Consider the following 17,975-nt stretch of genomic DNA (forward strand, 5'->3'; position numbering starts at 1 on the left):
TTGACATTGGTTTATTTATTTACACTTTCCAAGGTTGGTCTGGGATCAGTGAGCTTTATTTCCACACCTCTGTGGAAAACTAGCAATGAAAGCGATGTGGTTTATGGTCTAATATGCCACGGCAGCAGTTCTAGATTACCTGGCGACGACTGATTCGGAATGTGCTTGTCACAGGTTGCTGTTATCTCCAAACCAAAGGCCCCAATCCCCACTATAGTTCCAGTACGGGGGTGATTTGTTCCAAAGGGAGAAACATGGAAAATAATACAAGCTTGCAATGAGCGTGGCTCGGATTAATAATGATGTGGTAGTTATGAGCAATGGCTGTTTACAAGCTCACACCAGCATTAATTAGCCCAAATGCAATATAATTAGGTACTGTTGTACGTCCATTTCCAAATGATATGACTAATCTTTTATTCAGACGTTCTCACGCTACTTCTGTGCTTTATTGGTCCATTGTCTGAGCCTCCCACTGCTTGGTCATTGATCTGAAAGACCTCCATACCCCTCCTCAGACAGTCTTTTGTATGGCAGCCCATAAATACACATCTCATTAGAGCTTCATCAAGTGAGAGATACACCATCTATTGAAACACAGCCAGTTTGTACCAGTTCCAACAGCATGCTGGGATTTAGTGCAAATGTAGAATATCTTTATACCTCTGCAAAGCCTTGAAGATGCAGCATAAGGGCAAACTGAAAGCCTTTGGGCTTTATGACTCTCCTTTATAAAACCACATCTTGTTAAAAGGTTAGCCACAGGAAATGTCTGAATTTTTTTCAGTGCTAATATCTATCAGGGGGTCCATAGGAACCAGGAAATGAGCAAAGTTCCACTCAGAGATCCCTGTATGTTTTTAATATGGTTAGCATGTGTATGATTTTCATTTCCGTTTGGCCTCATATAGTAATGATGCCTGCATAGAAGTGATGACGTAAAGTGTGATTGATCCAAGTCAAACCAAGCTCAGACTAATCCAATGGAGCGTTGGAGTCTGGTCTATTAGCATAAGCTTCATTGTAGACACACAGCTTTGACAAACAGAGTCTTCATTCTTAGACAATTCAATACAGTCAGGCTCAGGAACAAAAAGTTTCCATGCTAGAAAAAGGCAATGATGGCGTAAGCAATGATACACACACTCTGAGTTCACTGGCCTGTCAAACAGCGTAAAGTTCCTTCAAGGTATTCGTGTTTCATCTTCCCAGGTGAGCAGATAAAGTATGTGATGCAGAACATTGTCAGAAAAGATTAAGTCATGATCACTGAGCTTCAGTTCAAAGATGACAATTGAAAGAAATATTTGGCCAACTTGAAAGAAAATCCATTACAGTAGGTGGACCACATAAAATTTGATCCAGTGCTGGGGAAAATAACCAAAACTCTCATTAATGGTTTAACTGAGCTGCAAGGCACCTAAGTCAAGCTCTGGCATGGATTACAAACTTTATGAGACGGTAGATTTTCATGCTGAACATTTCTATATTTGACTTAAAGGCAAAAGTCTTCTTTCTCTAAGAAACAAAGGAAGGAAGGAATGAATATCATGTCTGAGTATGTGCGCAGACATGAACAAGTGCGTCAGTGTGCTGCATGTGCATCTGGTATAGTCAACAACCCGAGGACTCTTCATCATCATCTATGAATGGTGGACAGTGCAAAACATGGCTATATGACAGGACAGACATTATATTTTCTCAAAGCTATGGAGGACATCACTCTAATGTACATGTGTTTTTATATATATTTAACTTTAGAGTGATTCATAAATTCATATTTTTAAATTTATATTTTTGTTTTATTCTGTTAGCCACTAGTGACAATTCTTCTTAATGTAAAATAAAAATATATATTAATGCATTATTTGCTTAAAAAAACAAAAGGGTGCCATATTTTCTGACATTTTTGACACAATAGTAGCGACCCTGATTTTCAGTCACAATGAATGAAAATAATATATTTATTTCAATCAATTCTCATTTTTTAAGGGTCTTTACGTTTTTTTTAGAAATAAAAAAAATGTCCAAATAAATTAAATATATAAATACTAGTATATAAATATATGGGTTTTTAAAAATTTAAATGTTATTAGATACTTTCAAACCCATAAGTATAAACTACATATTCAAAAAGCTGAACATTTTTTAAAGTTGTACCTTAATTTTTTCCATAAATATACCTTAGTAAAACACACACAAACACAAACACGCATTTAATGCTAATATGCTGATTTGCTGCCCATAAAGCTTATTATTACCATCATAATTTGATTTTGGTTATTATTATTATCTTTAAAAATGTTTTCATCCGTTTCATAATTGTGTGGTAGATGCGATACATTTCTTAATTGACTAAAAAGTAAGAGTGATATAACAGCCTTTATTTTAAATTATATCTTTGGTAAATCATTATAAATATTTAAATCACACTCATTTTTTATCAATATAATGTGTGCTTGATAAATTAAACATTAGTTAAAAAATACATATCAAACTGAAAGTATAATATAACTTATATAAATGAGAAAAAAAAATCATAATTTTACTGAATGATAATTTTAAATGAGTCATCTGACAACATCATTTGGCACTGCAACAATATCAACAAAACGGCTTTTCTAAGTAAATTTTCCCAGTCATATTGCATAGTGTCTTATGACATAGTAGTATAGTGTATAGTATAGTGTCCTATTACTTATTACCATAGTAAAGTGTTAGCTTGGTACTAGCAGTAAACACTAAAGCTATTTAACACAGGATATTACCTGCCACAGACACTTAAAATGATTGATTGCTTTTTAACATTAAACCTCTACTACTACTCAGAGGTCATTTCTAGGATATAATTAAGAGAAGACTTATCTGGAAAAGACAAAAGCTTTTATTATCAGCATAGCACATAAGAAGAATATGTGGTGATCTAATAAAACGGATTTTAACAGGCTTAAAATCCATACGAAATAATATGAAAATGACAATGTTTATTATGCAAGCACACAATGTTATTCTTTAGGTGAACAATTAATTTGTGCAAGTTAATCCAAAGAAAAAAATGTTTGCTTCGACATTTAGAGTGGCAGTCTTTCTCTGATGATGTCCGTTTGATGGTTTCAGCCACAATATTCTTTAAGCTCTTGCTGTAGGTGTGCTATAAGGGAATGATGTGCAAAAAGAAAGCCCCACCCTCTACTCAATAATCCAGTTAGTTGGAAGCTCATCAACATACTGAAATACAAGTCAGAGCAACTTCTGGTTCATGCTGACTTTAACATTGAACTTGAGCTTCCTCGATTGCTGATGGTGACACAGAGCAAGGTTAAATCGGAAAGCTGAATTTTTTTATTGACACTTTCAAGAAATTCATTTTATGGCTCTTTAATTTTAGAACAGTATTAAAGAAGAATGAAAAGATGACAGCCTTTCAAATTAAACTTTATAAAATCATTTCCAAGAGGGGCATGACATTTTTTTTAGTAGGGATGTGGTATTGACTAGTCAACACTTCTAGTAGGTGGAAGAATATTATGGCCATGACAGCAGGCAGACCAATGTAATGGACTAAGTGAACAGACTGACTGACTGACAGCCGCTGAGACACTGACAGACTTGACTGTACATGAGCAGTCACATTTGATTAAATTCTTGCTTGTATGATTTACTGCCTGCCAACCATTAACCATGTCCAGTTCTTTCTTAGAAAGCAATGAAATCACGCAGAGGAAAGGAACTGCTTATGTGCTTTCTGACTCTAGATGAATAATCTAGTCTATGAATAATAAACAATCAACAATATGGTTCAGACAAAAGAAAGCAACACTGTATTACCCAGAATGTGACAGATTCACCTTAGATAATTCAAATGTTCATCTTTAATAGGTAGTATCTTTTTGAGACCAATATTTCATCATCAACCACAATCACTAGCTTAAATAAGTTTGACATTTACACAATTACAATTAACTTGAACATACTATGGACATTTTATTAAAGGAAACATTTTTGCATAATGTCTGACGTTTGTTCTAATCTTTTGTGAAAATGGAAGATGCACCCAGCAGCAAGCTATACTAGTCCAGTAGACACAGCTTAGAATGAAAAAGAATGCCATGTAGTGTTCATAAATTACCATCATGGTGGAATTACCCTACTGTGAATCATCTCCCCAGCCCTCATCTGAGAATATATCTGCCTGCCGTTGCTTGAAATTGTTTTTAAAATCCTCATCAAAGTGCTCCAGGTCTTCTTCTTTGAAAATACCCTACAGAATAAAAAAAATACATATATTATAAATTATAATATAATAAAAAAAAAAAAAAAAAAAAAAAAAAAAAATATATATATATATATATATATATATATATATATATATACTGTACATATACATACATACATACACATATGTATATATATATATATATATATATATATATATATATATATATATATATATATATATATATATATATATATGCTAAAAGGGATAGTTTACCCAAAAATGCTAATTAAATAATCTATTATACACCCCTTTACTGTTTTAATGCGGATATCTTTTTCTGACTTAAAAAAGATGCTATTGAATCACAAAATAATCTCATGTAAGATATGTTGTAAAATCCCGCTGTTCTAGGATTATATGGAATCTGCCTAAAAAATCACAAACAGTATCTGTGTATTTTCATCATTAAATTATACCTGAGACAGTATCGAGCAAAAAATTATGGCAGTCAGATGACAGTCAGATTTCCACTTGACAGATTAGCTTGGACACGTTTTTTTGTGACAAACACAACAGATATATTTACTTTAGAGATGACGGACAATGTTTGTCCTAAATAAGTGAGTAAAGTGTCATTTTGACATTTGTGTGAATTTAGAGTCTAATATTTGTTACATTTAACTATTTGTTTTAGTATTTACCATCTGCACTATTGGAATTAAAAACTGGTGAGTGTCTTCTGCTAGTTAGCTAAGCATTAAAGCACTCTCTTATCTTATAAATAACAGACTGGAGATTAAACCAACAGCACATTTACTTAATTTTATATATATTTATATAAACACATCCATGTTTACAAAAAACAGCATATGCTGGTTAGATTTTAAAATATGGCTGCTGGTTTGAGCTAATTTAAAGTAGTCATGACTGGGCTCACACAGAATTTGCACACACAGAAATCTGCAGACTTCCTTCAGTTTTTAGCCTATCGTTGAGCTTATTTATTTGCTTGTGTAAATTTACATTTATTCATCTTTTTTTATAATTTCAGTAATATTATGGTCTAATATAAAAATGTTCATTTGATTTGTTTACAATATAGATTGTAAAGTAATATTTTTTGTCTTGTAGTAGATCTAATATGAGAGAGACTTGCTTTGTTTACCAAATAAGTAAATAAAAGGTAAAAGCATATTATTTTTATTTTATTTATATTTTTATTTATATTTTATTTATATTATTTCATATAATAAGTTTATTTATGATACTCCCAAAACCATTCCGCATAAATCCACACATTTTTTACAAAATTATGCACAGAAATGGCAAAATTCTGTCTGGCTCTAGTCATGACTAATGAACTGGTCTTGTGCTGTCCTGAGCAGGAGCTAGTTGCACAGGACCAGCTAAGAACCAGCTTAAACCAGCAGCCAGTAATGCTACAAAACCTACCTACTTTTTTCAACAGGATTAGGATGGAAATTAAAGCCAGAAATGTACTTTTTCTATGTTAAGATAAAAGTCCTATATTTTTAGTAACTAAATATTTATGCTAGCATGTGTGGAAATGTTTAAATCATGTGTTAGAGCTAACCCTATGTTAGTTTGTGCCCCGCTCACTCCACCATCCCACAGTTAAATTTGTGTTTTCAGAAAAAAAACTTGTGTTGTGTGAAAAAAAGAAAGAAGGGCATATGGCATTAACACATCACCAGAGTGAGCAAATGATGACTTTCATTGTTGGAAGAACTATCCCTTTAAAGCAGTGTTCATTTACAAAAATCTATCTCAAGTATTCTCACCTTTGGGAGGTATCCCAGCAGTTTAGTCGCATGCTGTTTCAGGAGCCTCTGTCTCTCCTCTTCAATGATCTTCCTGCGCTGAGCTTCTCTCTCCAGTTCAACTGCTCTCTCCTGTTCCTCCCTCTCCTGTTGAATATTTAGATTCATTCAGTACATGTTGTCTGTACTATGAACTTTTTTATATGGACTGAATCAGATGGAGCTAATGGCTTTTTTTGAGGTTTAAATCTTACTTGTTCGGCCAGATACTGTTGTCTCCTCTCTTCCAGAAGCTGCTCCACAGCCCGTTTGTGTTCTAGCTGTTTCATACGACGCTTTTGAGCGTTCATCTGCTCAATGCGATCATCTTCTGCAAATTTAGCCATCATCATTTGTCTGAAGGCCTCCTCTTCCTCTTTTTCCTCTTGTAAGCGCAACTTCTTGAAGGCCATCATTTCTTGCTGTGTTTGCTGTAGCTCCAGACGCTGCCGGATCCTCTTCTCCATCTCTTCCTGTGAGTGGCATGATTGTAAACAGGTGGTAAGTGTGAATAAGATGTGGAACTTTGAAGGTTTATTTTGGTATTCAACATCAGTCTCAAAGCCCTGCACCCTTCACTACATAACTAGTGGCAGCTTAGTTAACCACACCAATAATGAAACAAAAGTTTAATTCAGTTAAATAAGAACATTTTCTTTTAGGCATTTTCAATGTGGACACATTACTTGCATTATTTACGCTTAGAAATTCATCAATAAATAATGTTAAATAATTTTAATTATTATTAAATATAATAATTATTATTTGAATTATTATTACAAAAATGTACAAATTGTTATCAATCAGTCATCCAATCAACCAATAAAATAAGGGTTTGAATTTAATATATAAATATATAAGTGGTATAACGAATCACAAATCTCACAGTTCAGCTCACATAATATTGTTTTAGTCACGGATCAGCTTAAAAGGGAGGAGCTAAATGTAATTTGCTTTCCATTTATTACAAAAACAGTACTGCAAGAAACTTTTAGTAAAATATTCAGTATTGTGAAAATATTACTGTTACTAGTACTGTTGCTGATGATGCTAAATGCAGAAATCGAACATTATAATTTGTATAACCCATATTTATTGTTAATCTCATTTTCATTAAATGATTCAGTAATTCAATCATAAAACTTCATTTTTCATTGCTAGATGTGTACTTTTTGAAGAATTATTTAGTGGCATATTTTTTGATGGCTGGTTGTCGCCACCTATTGGTTAAATAATGTCATTTGTGCCTAAAACTTTCATTTTTGAGCATCAAGTTAAATGCATGACCCCAATTTTAATCTTTACCAGAAACATCAATGGTTTTATATAAACTATAATCTGTTATTCCAGTACTTCTGTGTTATTTGACTGTGTTTGTAACTTAAAAGACTCAATCTCTTGATTTTTGTGTTTTCAAATTTGAATGTAGCGCTTCAAAGGATTAATAAACATATGCAAATCACCATCATTTATGTTGCATTGTTGTTGAGAACACAATCTTTTAAGAATTAATCGTTCAGTTTACACTGAATACATTGATTCAGGCTAAACAAGTAGTGAAAGAAAACACCTTTAATGAACCCCATTACGTCCCGAATAACCTGCCTCAAGGGTTTTTATTTATTATTAGGGTCACAGTGAAGAATTAGGGTCATAAACATAGTGCATAATTTTGTTGGCTATGAATAAACATGACTAAAACATTTTAGAGACAAAAATCACAAGATTGAGTAAAAAAGTAAAAAGCGAGTTCTTACAATTTCTTGTTGCCTTGCAGCTTCTGCCTGCTCTTCCAAGCAAAGTTCCTCACGTGCGCGCTCCATCTTCTCTCGCTGTTGTTTTTCCAACTCAATCTGCTCAGAAAGCTAAAAGAGAAGGACCATGTTAATAATCAAATCTTGCCTGCTTTCCTGTATTTGAAGGAACATAATTTGAGCTGTCATGTACCATTTTGTGCAGGGTCTCCTTTGCCTGCTCTCGTTCTCTGACTTTGGCCATTCTGTCCTCCTCCTTCCTCTGTTGGTACTGGGCAAACTCAATGATGCGTCTGTTCTCTGCTTCCACCTTCTCTCTCTCCATACGTCTCCACTCTGCTTGTTGCTTTTTAAAATCTTCAATGTACCTCTGAGTGGCCTTCATCTTATCAAGTTGTAACTGAAGTTCCCTTTAAGTTAAGCTTTTCAGTTATTAACCTCTCCAGAACCTTCTTACTAAAACATCTGTTACACAATATATATATATATATATATATATATATATATTTTTTTTTAAAAAGAGCACACTCACATCTGATCCTCCATATAGATCTTCCGCACGATTTCATCCACCATGTGTTTCTCTTTAAGAAACTCCTCATAGGCTTCCTGCCTCTTGCGCTCCTTCTCCTCAAGCTGCCGCTCAAGTTCTTGCTGGTATCGCACCACCTCTTCATACTTCTTCTGCTCCAGCTTCTCCTTCTCCATCTCTGCAAGCTCATGCTCATCCCGCATTGTACGTGCAATCATAGCCTCTTCTCTCTAATATGTAAATAGAGAGCAATATATGGGTTCCAGAAGTAAAGGCTACATTTTTTTTGCCATTTTCAGTGCTTTATACACAGTGGCCTGCTGGTGCTAAAAACTTTTGTTAGGGCACAGTTAAATTAAAAATTTGACCAGAAAAAAACTACTCTTAAAACATGCAATAAAGTACAGGGTGATTCAAAAAGAATACCACAAAATGTTCTCTGAAAATCAAGAACTCTGCAAAAAACCAAAGGAGAGCTAAGATCTTTCTGTCATCTATTTAAGGCAGCTCTGACGTTTCATTTGGTTGCCTTTTTGAACAAAAGGTCCCCAAAGCAACGGATTGGCCACTAGGCAGCTTGTGACAGACCACTTTATCACTGGCTTCCAAGAAGTCCTGACCCTACCCCCTTTGATTTTTTTTTCTATGGGGGTACGTTAAAGATTTGGTGTTCTTTACCAGATAACATTGAGGAACTAAAAGAAGGAATAAGTGCAGCTATCCAAACTGTTATGCCTGAGATGCTACAGAGAGCGTGCAACGAGTTCAAGTATCAGGTTGATGTCACTCGAGTGTCTGGAGGGAGTCATATTGAACATCTATGAACTTGTTTTCTTCTGAAAAACAACTTTGTCATGTACTCTTCACATTGACTAATTACCCAAGGTTCCATCAGATTTCTTTGATTAAATACAGATTTTCAAAAATTCTTTTTTTAATCACCCTGTACTAAACCATTTATTAGTAAATGATATTTACTTTAATACATCAATTACAATATGTATCTGTTTTAACAGTAGGCCTAGCTTTAAACTATCCAAAATGTTGTTGTCATCACAAGTAATTTTTTATTATGAACAATGTATATTTGTAAACAAATAATTTCCCCTTTGCCGTATGTAGTTAACCCATCATTTAAAACCAAATAAAAAAATAAATGTATAATAAACAATAGATAATAAAAAAGACTTTATGCACAGTTTATTTCTTGAACAATATTTAGAATAACATTCTAATATTTTTTTCAACATAAAATTAACATATTTGTAAAAGATTAACAGCATTTTTCTCTAAATAATATTGTGGGGGCGCCCCCTATTGGACAGTCACCACTGTTTATATAAGATTTCTTTCTTTTTTTTTTCTGATTTCCATACATTTCATAGTTTCAAAGCACCCTTTGTGTAGTTGTTTCTTAGGTTTTACCTTTTGTCTTTTGTCTGACTTTAATACATTTTACCATTTCAAATCAAACTTTATATTTTTTTGTGATTCAACCTATATCTGGCTGTTTGGTTCATGACTTATAATGCTTTCACAAACACTTTTGTAAGAAACTATTGTCTGTCTCTGTCCAGACAGATATTCCACTCTACAATAAAAGTATGTTGATGCTCATTTTCTAAAATGGCTAAATTATTATAGAAGATTAAATGTGAATGATTTTGTTTTTGGGCCATTTGTGATGATCACATCATGAGCAAGTTGTGACCAAATTTAGAATAGGAACAGGAATCTGAGAACCATCTCAGACAAAAGAACTGCATTAACATACAGAGCACCGCTGTGACAACAAGAGAAACCACAATTACATTAGTGGTGGTAAACTAAAACAGTACAAAATGTTCGGGGTCCCTTATGACTCCACTGAACCCATGCCATGTACTTCAAGATGGCTATCCTAAATAAATATTGATAATTTGTTCTTACTTTCTAAAAAATCCTATGAGAAAAATTCTTACAGAACAAGCACTGCTGAAAAAGTGATCAGGCACTAATACACTTGATTCACAAATAACATCACAAGAAAATATGCCTAAAAGCAAGATATTTGGAGTTCACACTCACCAATGTCTCATATCGCATCGCTTCTTTTTCTGCCATCTGTGCTGCCCGCTCTCTATTCAGGTAAGCAGACTTGAGCTTTAACTCCAGCTCTCGGAGCTCAACACTGCAAATGAAACAACAAATGTAGTAAATTCTAAACATTATACAGAACAGTCCACATAAAATGTAAAAGTAAAACAGAATATCTAATAGTAAGCTGTTTTGTTTTATTGCACTGCCCATTTTATCAAACTGACATCAGAGAACATGCCATCCAAAATCAAGAAGCATTGATTTCAGGTTTGGATGAGTAGGCCAAGACAATGATTAATTGCTTACCTCTAGAACAGCAAATTGACGTAAGAAAATAAAAGAGTACATTTTGATTTTATCATGACTTATACCTGTTCTCTTTAATATACTGCCTCATCTTCTCATCTCGAAGTTTCTCGTTATTAATTCTTGCCAGCTCCTTGGCCATCCTCTCCTCCTGTTCAAGCTGCCTCTCTCTGAATAATTTGTCCTCTTCTGCCTAAAACATACATTTTTCAGGGGGAAACAGTCAGTTACAATTTATTATTATCACATGTAAGTATAATTTGAAGTAAAAGTAAAATATGTAAATAACGTTTGCCCACTGGCCTCTGCCCACGATCATGGTGTTCTATTCCTCACCATATTATCTACTTTGTCTCTTCTCCACCATGCTGATGACTGGTGATGTTCTGGCACACTATGATTGCATTCACATTCTAAGGTGAATTCTGAACACTGGTTGAAGAGATTCACCCTTCAAAAAATGTGTGTAAAGTGCTTTAGGAAAAAGTGCTATATAAATAGAACATTATAACGTCTTAACTGGCATGTTAATTAGAGATACTCCGATCGATCAGCCAGAGTACCGTATCGGACGATAATCACGTTTCATGACTAGATTGGTACTTGCTAATCTGGCTGATCTCATGAACCGATCCCAATTGTTTGTTTACGAGTTTACAAGCAGAGGACACATAAGAACTGAAATATTTTTACATATCAGAACTGAATGTTCTGTTTTCAGCAATATTGCAAGTTCATTTAATCCTGGCTGGAAAAATTAGGTGATTAAAAAAACAATTTTTTTTCCCCTAAAGTCATATAACTTATTGTAGAAAATTTGTATTGTAATAAGCAGTAGTTTATGGACCTATCCTTTTAGTAAAGAAGTAATGGATTATAGATGTGCCTTTTAACTCCTTATGCATCAAATATGCGCTCCATACTTCAATGAGACATGATGAATTCTTCTTCCATGATTTGCAATGTTTCCAAATTGCTTTATTAGTGTTTTTTCTTGCCAATTTTTAAAATCGGTTTTCATCTGTAAAGTTGCTTCTGACCATGACATGTCCAGACTAAATGGTTTAGTATCTTATGTGTCTTAAGCTTATACTTGGACTGAAAATGTGCTTATGCATTGTAAAGCGTAATGCATCAGAATCGGAGCAGGGTATCGGCTAAAAATTCTTATCTTATCATCCCTAATTGTATGTTTAATAGTTATGTGTTTTTAAACGCATGGTTATTGATTCAACTATGTTCTTGTTTGTTTAATATTTTAAATATGTATGTGGACCGACTCAGGAAGTGCTATATGGTACAGCTACTGGGAATCCATAAGGAATTCTAACAAATAAACAAAACGAGATTTTTTTAGCATATGTAATGAAACTAACCCTGAGAAGTGATTCCTCGATTTGTTTGCCATACTCTTCATCTTGCAGCTTGCGTAGGAGACGCTTTCTCTCGATTCTGTCTTCGCAGCTAAGGTTGGCTTCAAGCTGCCGCTCTTTAACGACGCGTTTGGAATGATCTTCACGCCTTTCCTCCTGTTTGCGGTGCTCCAGGATCATCTTCTGATGGTGGTTGTGAGAGATGTTGCGCCGTTGACTTGTAAAAGACTGCAAAGAGACGGTCGCTTTTAACCTCTGTACGTTAACAAATCCCGCACTATTTGCGTTTATATTTGTGGCATCTGTACACTAAGGTTACTTTTAACTATTTTGTTCAACAGACTCTTCGTTCAATGAACAAAAAATCTGTCACACTTACCATTCCTAAAGGTGTGCTGGAAGTTTTTGTTCAGCTCCGTGCGGTATAAGGGTTTCTAACCAGACAAAGTGTAATACACGGCGCTCAGTTGTTTGTGACTCGTTGTCCTAGAAACGTCGGATTTCCTGACCTGAGAATAAAGAGGAATTTTATTGGCCAGCGCCACTCATGGGTCCCGGAAGTAAACAAAATTTTTTCAAAGAGAAATTCATTTCGAGCTGTTCCCCATCGATCTCTGAGAATTTTTTCCACATTTTATTCCACTGTTATTTTTTTATGCTATATGTTTCTTTTGAAGACAACAATCAACGGTTTTTTAACTTAATTTAAAACGGTTCTGCTCTCGAACAGTTAAGTTTTTGTCTTAAGCCTGGTCAGGGTCCCGCATGCCTCCTCCTGCCCTTCCTTTGTTTATTGTATTACCCAACAAATGTAATACAACCAAAAATATATCCTAATTCCTAAATCTAATCTAAAAACTAAATCTAAAACTAATTTAAATGTTTTTTGATAATAATGTATCAGTAAGACAAATGTTGGTCTTTAACAAAAAATATACACACACACACACACACACACACACACACACACACACACACACACACATATATATATATATATATATATATATATATATATATATATATATATATATATATATATATATATGTAACATATATGTGTGTTACATGTTTTAAAGTAAAAAAAAATATTCTAATGTGAAACAAGCTAATTAAAAATAAAAATGTTGATTTTGTTAGAATTTGGGTCTTAGAGCTTCAGAAAAAAGTCTATTATATAATATAAAAGATAAACATACACAGACTTCAGTGCATTATAAAACAAAAATAATGTGACAGCTTTTTTTTTCTTTCCCCCGTCTCTTTCTCCAAAATGTGCCTGCATGACCACAAACACCAAAACGTTTGTTGTCTGTTTATAACAGATCAAATGACTGTAATAGCTGGCTTTGGCGTTTCACACTACAGAGCTCTTTGGTCTCATCTGAGCAAGTTACAGCTGTTTACAAGTAATCCACTGTGTGGTGCTGTTTGTATGAAGTTTCAAGAAATGCATGGGCCTACTGGTTTTCAATTTTCTTTGTGAAACTTCAAAGCAACTGGGAAAATGTAAAGTCAAATTTTGGATTATTAACAATCACGTTTATGAACAGTACTTGTGACAGTGAAAGCATAAAGTTTATGAGAAACTTTTTTTTAAATACATGATAAAATATATATGTCTAGTGGTCATTTACTTTATCAATAGGTTGTTATTGCAGAGGTGCTGTTAATGTGTTCTTTATTTTCATGTTTTTTTATTGCTGGAGGGGAACAACAAAAAAGGACGCTTAAAGGCTATCTGCTAAATCAGAGGAAATAGTCAATCAAGTTGATATCTTATTTTATTTTGTTGCTTTTTTTTAAACAACTAGTGCAAAAAACAGTAACTGCTCTCAAAATCCTCTCAGAGCTAAATATTTTTCTCAATGAACAATTCAGTGTCACCAGAATAGCAAACTGTTGTCTTTGTTCACAAACAACAAATTAAAAAAATGTTTTCCCTGTTGCTATTGGCAGGAATAAAACATGTTTTCAGAACTCATCATCCTCTCACTGAGTTTTTGGTTCTGTAACACTGCACAAAGTAAGTGTAATTTATCAAAAATAAAAGTTAAGACTTGAAGATTGGTATGTCAATTTTAAATACGTTTTTTTATTACGCCATGTCCTTATCTTTCACATTGTAGCAAACCAACAAGAAACATCATCTACTAATATTGATGATGTCAGCATCAACCCTGAGATTGCAAAATTTGTGGACAGAATTAAATATGTTGGTCGAAGTTGCAAAGAAATCCGTGACAAGTACCATGTTTATGAGGGTATGATCTCATACTGTATCTTTTATTTGTAATGTTAGACAGCATCTGCATGTGTGTGACTGAGGAATGCTTGTGTTGACATACAGATGGCCTGTACTATCTGATCTCTTCAAGAGGAGTCCTTTACCAGACGTTCTGTGACATGACCACTGCAGGCGGCGGCTGGACGCTGGTGGCCAGTGTTCACGAAAACAACATGTATGGAAAGTGTACAGTTGGTGACCGCTGGTCTAGTGAACAGGGCAGCAATGAAAACCGGCCTATAGGTGAAGGCACATGGGCAAATAAAGTCACATTTGGAGCCGCAGAGGCCGCTACAAGTGATGATTACAAGGTATTACAATAATGCACTCACAATCTAAAAAGTTTATCTAGAAATAGAATCATATAAAATCTGTATTCTGTTATTAACCATGAATATTATATGAATTATTGTTACTTGACTTGACAGAATCCGGGATACTATGACATTGCAGCTCAGGATGTTTCTGTGTGGCATGTGCCTAATAATATGGAGTTGGAACACTGGAGCACTGGCTCCATTCTCAGATACCACACTGAAAATCACTTCTTAACCCTACACGGAGGAAACCTATTCAAGTTATTTATGGTAAGATTACCTTTGACACCACTTTTAGTTGGAAACATTAACTGAAATTTAGCCATTTTAAATTTTGTGTGGAAAAAAAACACTTAATGAATCTTTTTTAACTGCATTTCCCAGAAATTCCCTGTGAGGTTTGGAATCGGCTCCTGCAACATTGATAATGGACCTGCTGTCCCGATCGTGTATGATACTGGAAATGAAGAATCTACCAAAAAACTGTATGGTCCAAGTGCAAGAAGTATGACAGAACCTCTTCTAGTGCTTTTTAAGCTGACACATTAATCTGGTTACTCGAATGAATTGAAAGAAAACTTTATGACATCATTAATAATATATTCTCTGTGTTTTTTCAGCACAATTTGAGCCTGGATTCATCACATTCAGAGTCTTAAATTATGAAAAGGCAGCTATGGCACTTTGCTCTGGGGCTAAGCCAACTGGCTGTAACACTGAGCATGTGAGTTATAAATCACAATGGATTATTTACAGCAACATTTGTACACAGCAAACAACATACAACACCATAAGTCATGCATTAAATCAACTGCACCAATGTCATATAGAGAAATGCATGGGTATATGATGTGTTGTAAGTAATGCACTCCTACTGTATTTTTGCAGTTTTGTATTGGTGGAGGCGGACACTTTCCTGAGGGTTACCCTAAACAATGTGGAGACTTTACGGGTTTTGACTGGAATGGCTATGGTACTAATACAGAATGGAGTGCTTCCAGAGAGCTAACTGAAGCAGCTGTGCTTCTCTTTTATCGCTGAAACTTGAGTATATCAGAGTTTTAAGAAGAGACTTGTTGTGATGTACTTGCTGGAGCTGTCTCATAAAAGTATCCTGAGCAACGGAGTTGTCAAGCATTTTCCACAGTAATTAGATCTTACTTTGGCATGTTGTATTTTTAATTTAGATTACTGATTAGGCAATTGGATATTCATCCATTCATATGAGCATTCACTCTCTCTGTCTCAAACACACAATCGCACACACACCATACTATGGTAAGTAAGTAGTAAGTAAGTATAACAAGTATATGAACTGATGTGTGTGGTAATTTTTCAATTCAATTCAATTCAGCTTTATTTGTATAGCGCTTTTACAATGTAGATTGTGTCAAAGCAGCTTCACATAAATGGTCATAATAACGGTCATAATAATAATTCTATTGTTGCGATAGTAATGCACAACCATAAACAAAAATTGTTTTGAAAATGTGTAACTTTAGAGTTTATTCAGTGTTATGGATTTACTACACAGCACTGATGATAATCCTCTTTCCAAGTTTTTTTTATTAAAACATTGGATGTTGCTTAACTAAAAAAGCCCAGTGTGTTACCAAGAATGTGGACTATTGACATATAAAATATGGATCACTGACAATCTGAAATGATAAGGATGTTTTATAGCAACATTTTTTTTATCAATCTGAACCTTGAGAACAAAATCCTTGAAAACCATTATCAGAAAGCACAACTTCTCTCAATAACCTTTCATCTGTATAGCTTAATTAAGGATGTGCTGCTTTTATAAATAAGCCATTGATAAGAAAAGAGCAACTACTATAGACAGAGAATGTTTTTCTTTAGAATAGAGAACCAGTGAAACATTTAAACGATTAGATTATTACCTCAAAACCTTATATTTAGCCTACATATGAAACTTTTGTGTTTGGTTTTCTTTTTTGGAAGACTAAAAAAATGTTTAAATGTATAAATGAACAGTGGAGCACATTACAAGTATGTTCAAGAGTAATGTTGTCAGATAACTTTTTGTTTTCAAATAATGGAATGTTTTCAAATAACTAATAAACTAATGCATTTCTTTTTCATTTGCAAGAAAGTTTTTTAAAAAGTTTATGTTAATTACTTTGTTTTCTGATTTATTAACTTATAGCTCTATTGTTGAGAGAAATCAGGAACAAGTGCAGAAACAGATACAGTGTCACTTAAATATAATAAAATTCAATGCTAAATATAAATATTAATTGCTGAAGTTTTTGTTCATGCATCATATTCTTCATGAAATCCAGAAATACATAACATTGGCTCATTCTGAAAAAGCAGCCCTATATACATTTCTGGAGATCACAAATTATATAGCTAGAAATATGTATAGCTGCATTACATCTTTTAATCGAATGTTTCGGGGCAGTATAACGCCGTTCCTTTTCGCACTTACCAGCTGACTGCTTACCTCCGTGTGGACCGCTTTTCCGCTATCACCAGTTCGTCAAGTGGCTCGCCACTTATGTTGGCCAACTTGTGACGTGGAGTTGACTGCGACAGTAGGGTTTAAATTCTGTGAAGAAAGGTTCCAGAAAGCAGGTAAGACAAAAAACAAAAGCCAAAAACTTAATAAACAAGTAAATGACAGTATAAGAATTGGGTAAAATCTATAAACATGGTAAAAATCAGGCTGCTTTGCTTTTTCTGAATTGCTTTTAAAAACACTGCGGTTAGGTTTAGGGAAGGAGGATGGTGGGTCAGTCGATCAGTCAGTCAGTCGACGGTGGCCTCTGGTGGATTTATGCAAGAAGAGCAGGCACGAATGGCACTCGAGAGAGAAAACAAAAACTATACGTTTTAATAATACATACCTCCTGGGTGCTCACAAGAAATTTATATAGGGGTATGTTTTCAGAATGAGCCTGGGTTGGAAATGCAGCATTGCTGGATAGTTTGTTTAAGCAGCATCTTCAACTGTACAGACGTAATTTTATATTTTCTTTAGCCGAACTTCACTTCACAATTCACTTTAGTGTAAAAGGGTGACATCGACATGGATGATTTTGTTTCTTTTGCGAAAAGAAAATGAATGAATGAATGAAAAATATTTAAATTGTTAATAATCAGATGATTAACTGTCAGCTAATAATCAATAAAATTATAGTAAAATAAATTACTTACGATAAATGATTGTATGATTAAAGTAATAAAATGAGCAATAATAAAATATAAACTAATAAAAATAAAACACAACATAAATTAATGGTTGCTTTTGTTGCAATATGA

General features: G+C 34.1%; 2 protein-coding genes across 3 annotated transcripts; one reads left to right on the forward strand and one right to left on the reverse strand.

Moving 5' to 3' along the window:
• Nucleotides 1-3,854: 3,854 nt before the first annotated feature.
• mns1 (meiosis-specific nuclear structural 1) lies at nt 3,855-12,569 on the reverse strand. The gene is made up of 10 exons (NM_199433.3): nt 12,463-12,569; nt 12,087-12,311; nt 10,776-10,903; nt 10,393-10,495; nt 8,326-8,555; nt 7,987-8,203; nt 7,797-7,904; nt 6,255-6,512; nt 6,022-6,147; nt 3,855-4,261 (listed from the first exon to the last, which is right to left on the reverse strand). Exons 1-10 carry the CDS (start codon nt 12,463-12,465, stop codon nt 4,148-4,150), a joined length of 1,512 nt encoding a protein of 503 aa, NP_955465.3. The 5' UTR covers nt 12,466-12,569; the 3' UTR covers nt 3,855-4,147.
• Nucleotides 12,570-12,639: 70 nt separating this feature from the next.
• zgc:153219 lies at nt 12,640-16,942 on the forward strand. 2 transcript variants are annotated; one of them, XM_087260003.1, is made up of 8 exons: nt 12,640-12,812; nt 14,043-14,109; nt 14,213-14,347; nt 14,434-14,681; nt 14,799-14,957; nt 15,072-15,192; nt 15,308-15,411; nt 15,576-16,942. In XM_087260003.1, the coding sequence occupies exons 2-8, from the start codon at nt 14,052-14,054 to the stop codon at nt 15,726-15,728; spliced, it is 978 nt and encodes a 325-aa protein (XP_087116129.1). In that variant the 5' UTR covers nt 12,640-12,812; nt 14,043-14,051; the 3' UTR covers nt 15,729-16,942.
• Nucleotides 16,943-17,975: the final 1,033 nt, after the last annotated feature.

The sequence above is a fragment of the Danio rerio genome, chromosome 7, assembly GCF_052040795.2.
Source record: "Danio rerio strain M-AB ecotype USA chromosome 7, GRCz13ab, whole genome shotgun sequence".
Classification (NCBI taxonomy): domain Eukaryota; kingdom Metazoa; phylum Chordata; class Actinopteri; order Cypriniformes; family Danionidae; genus Danio; species Danio rerio.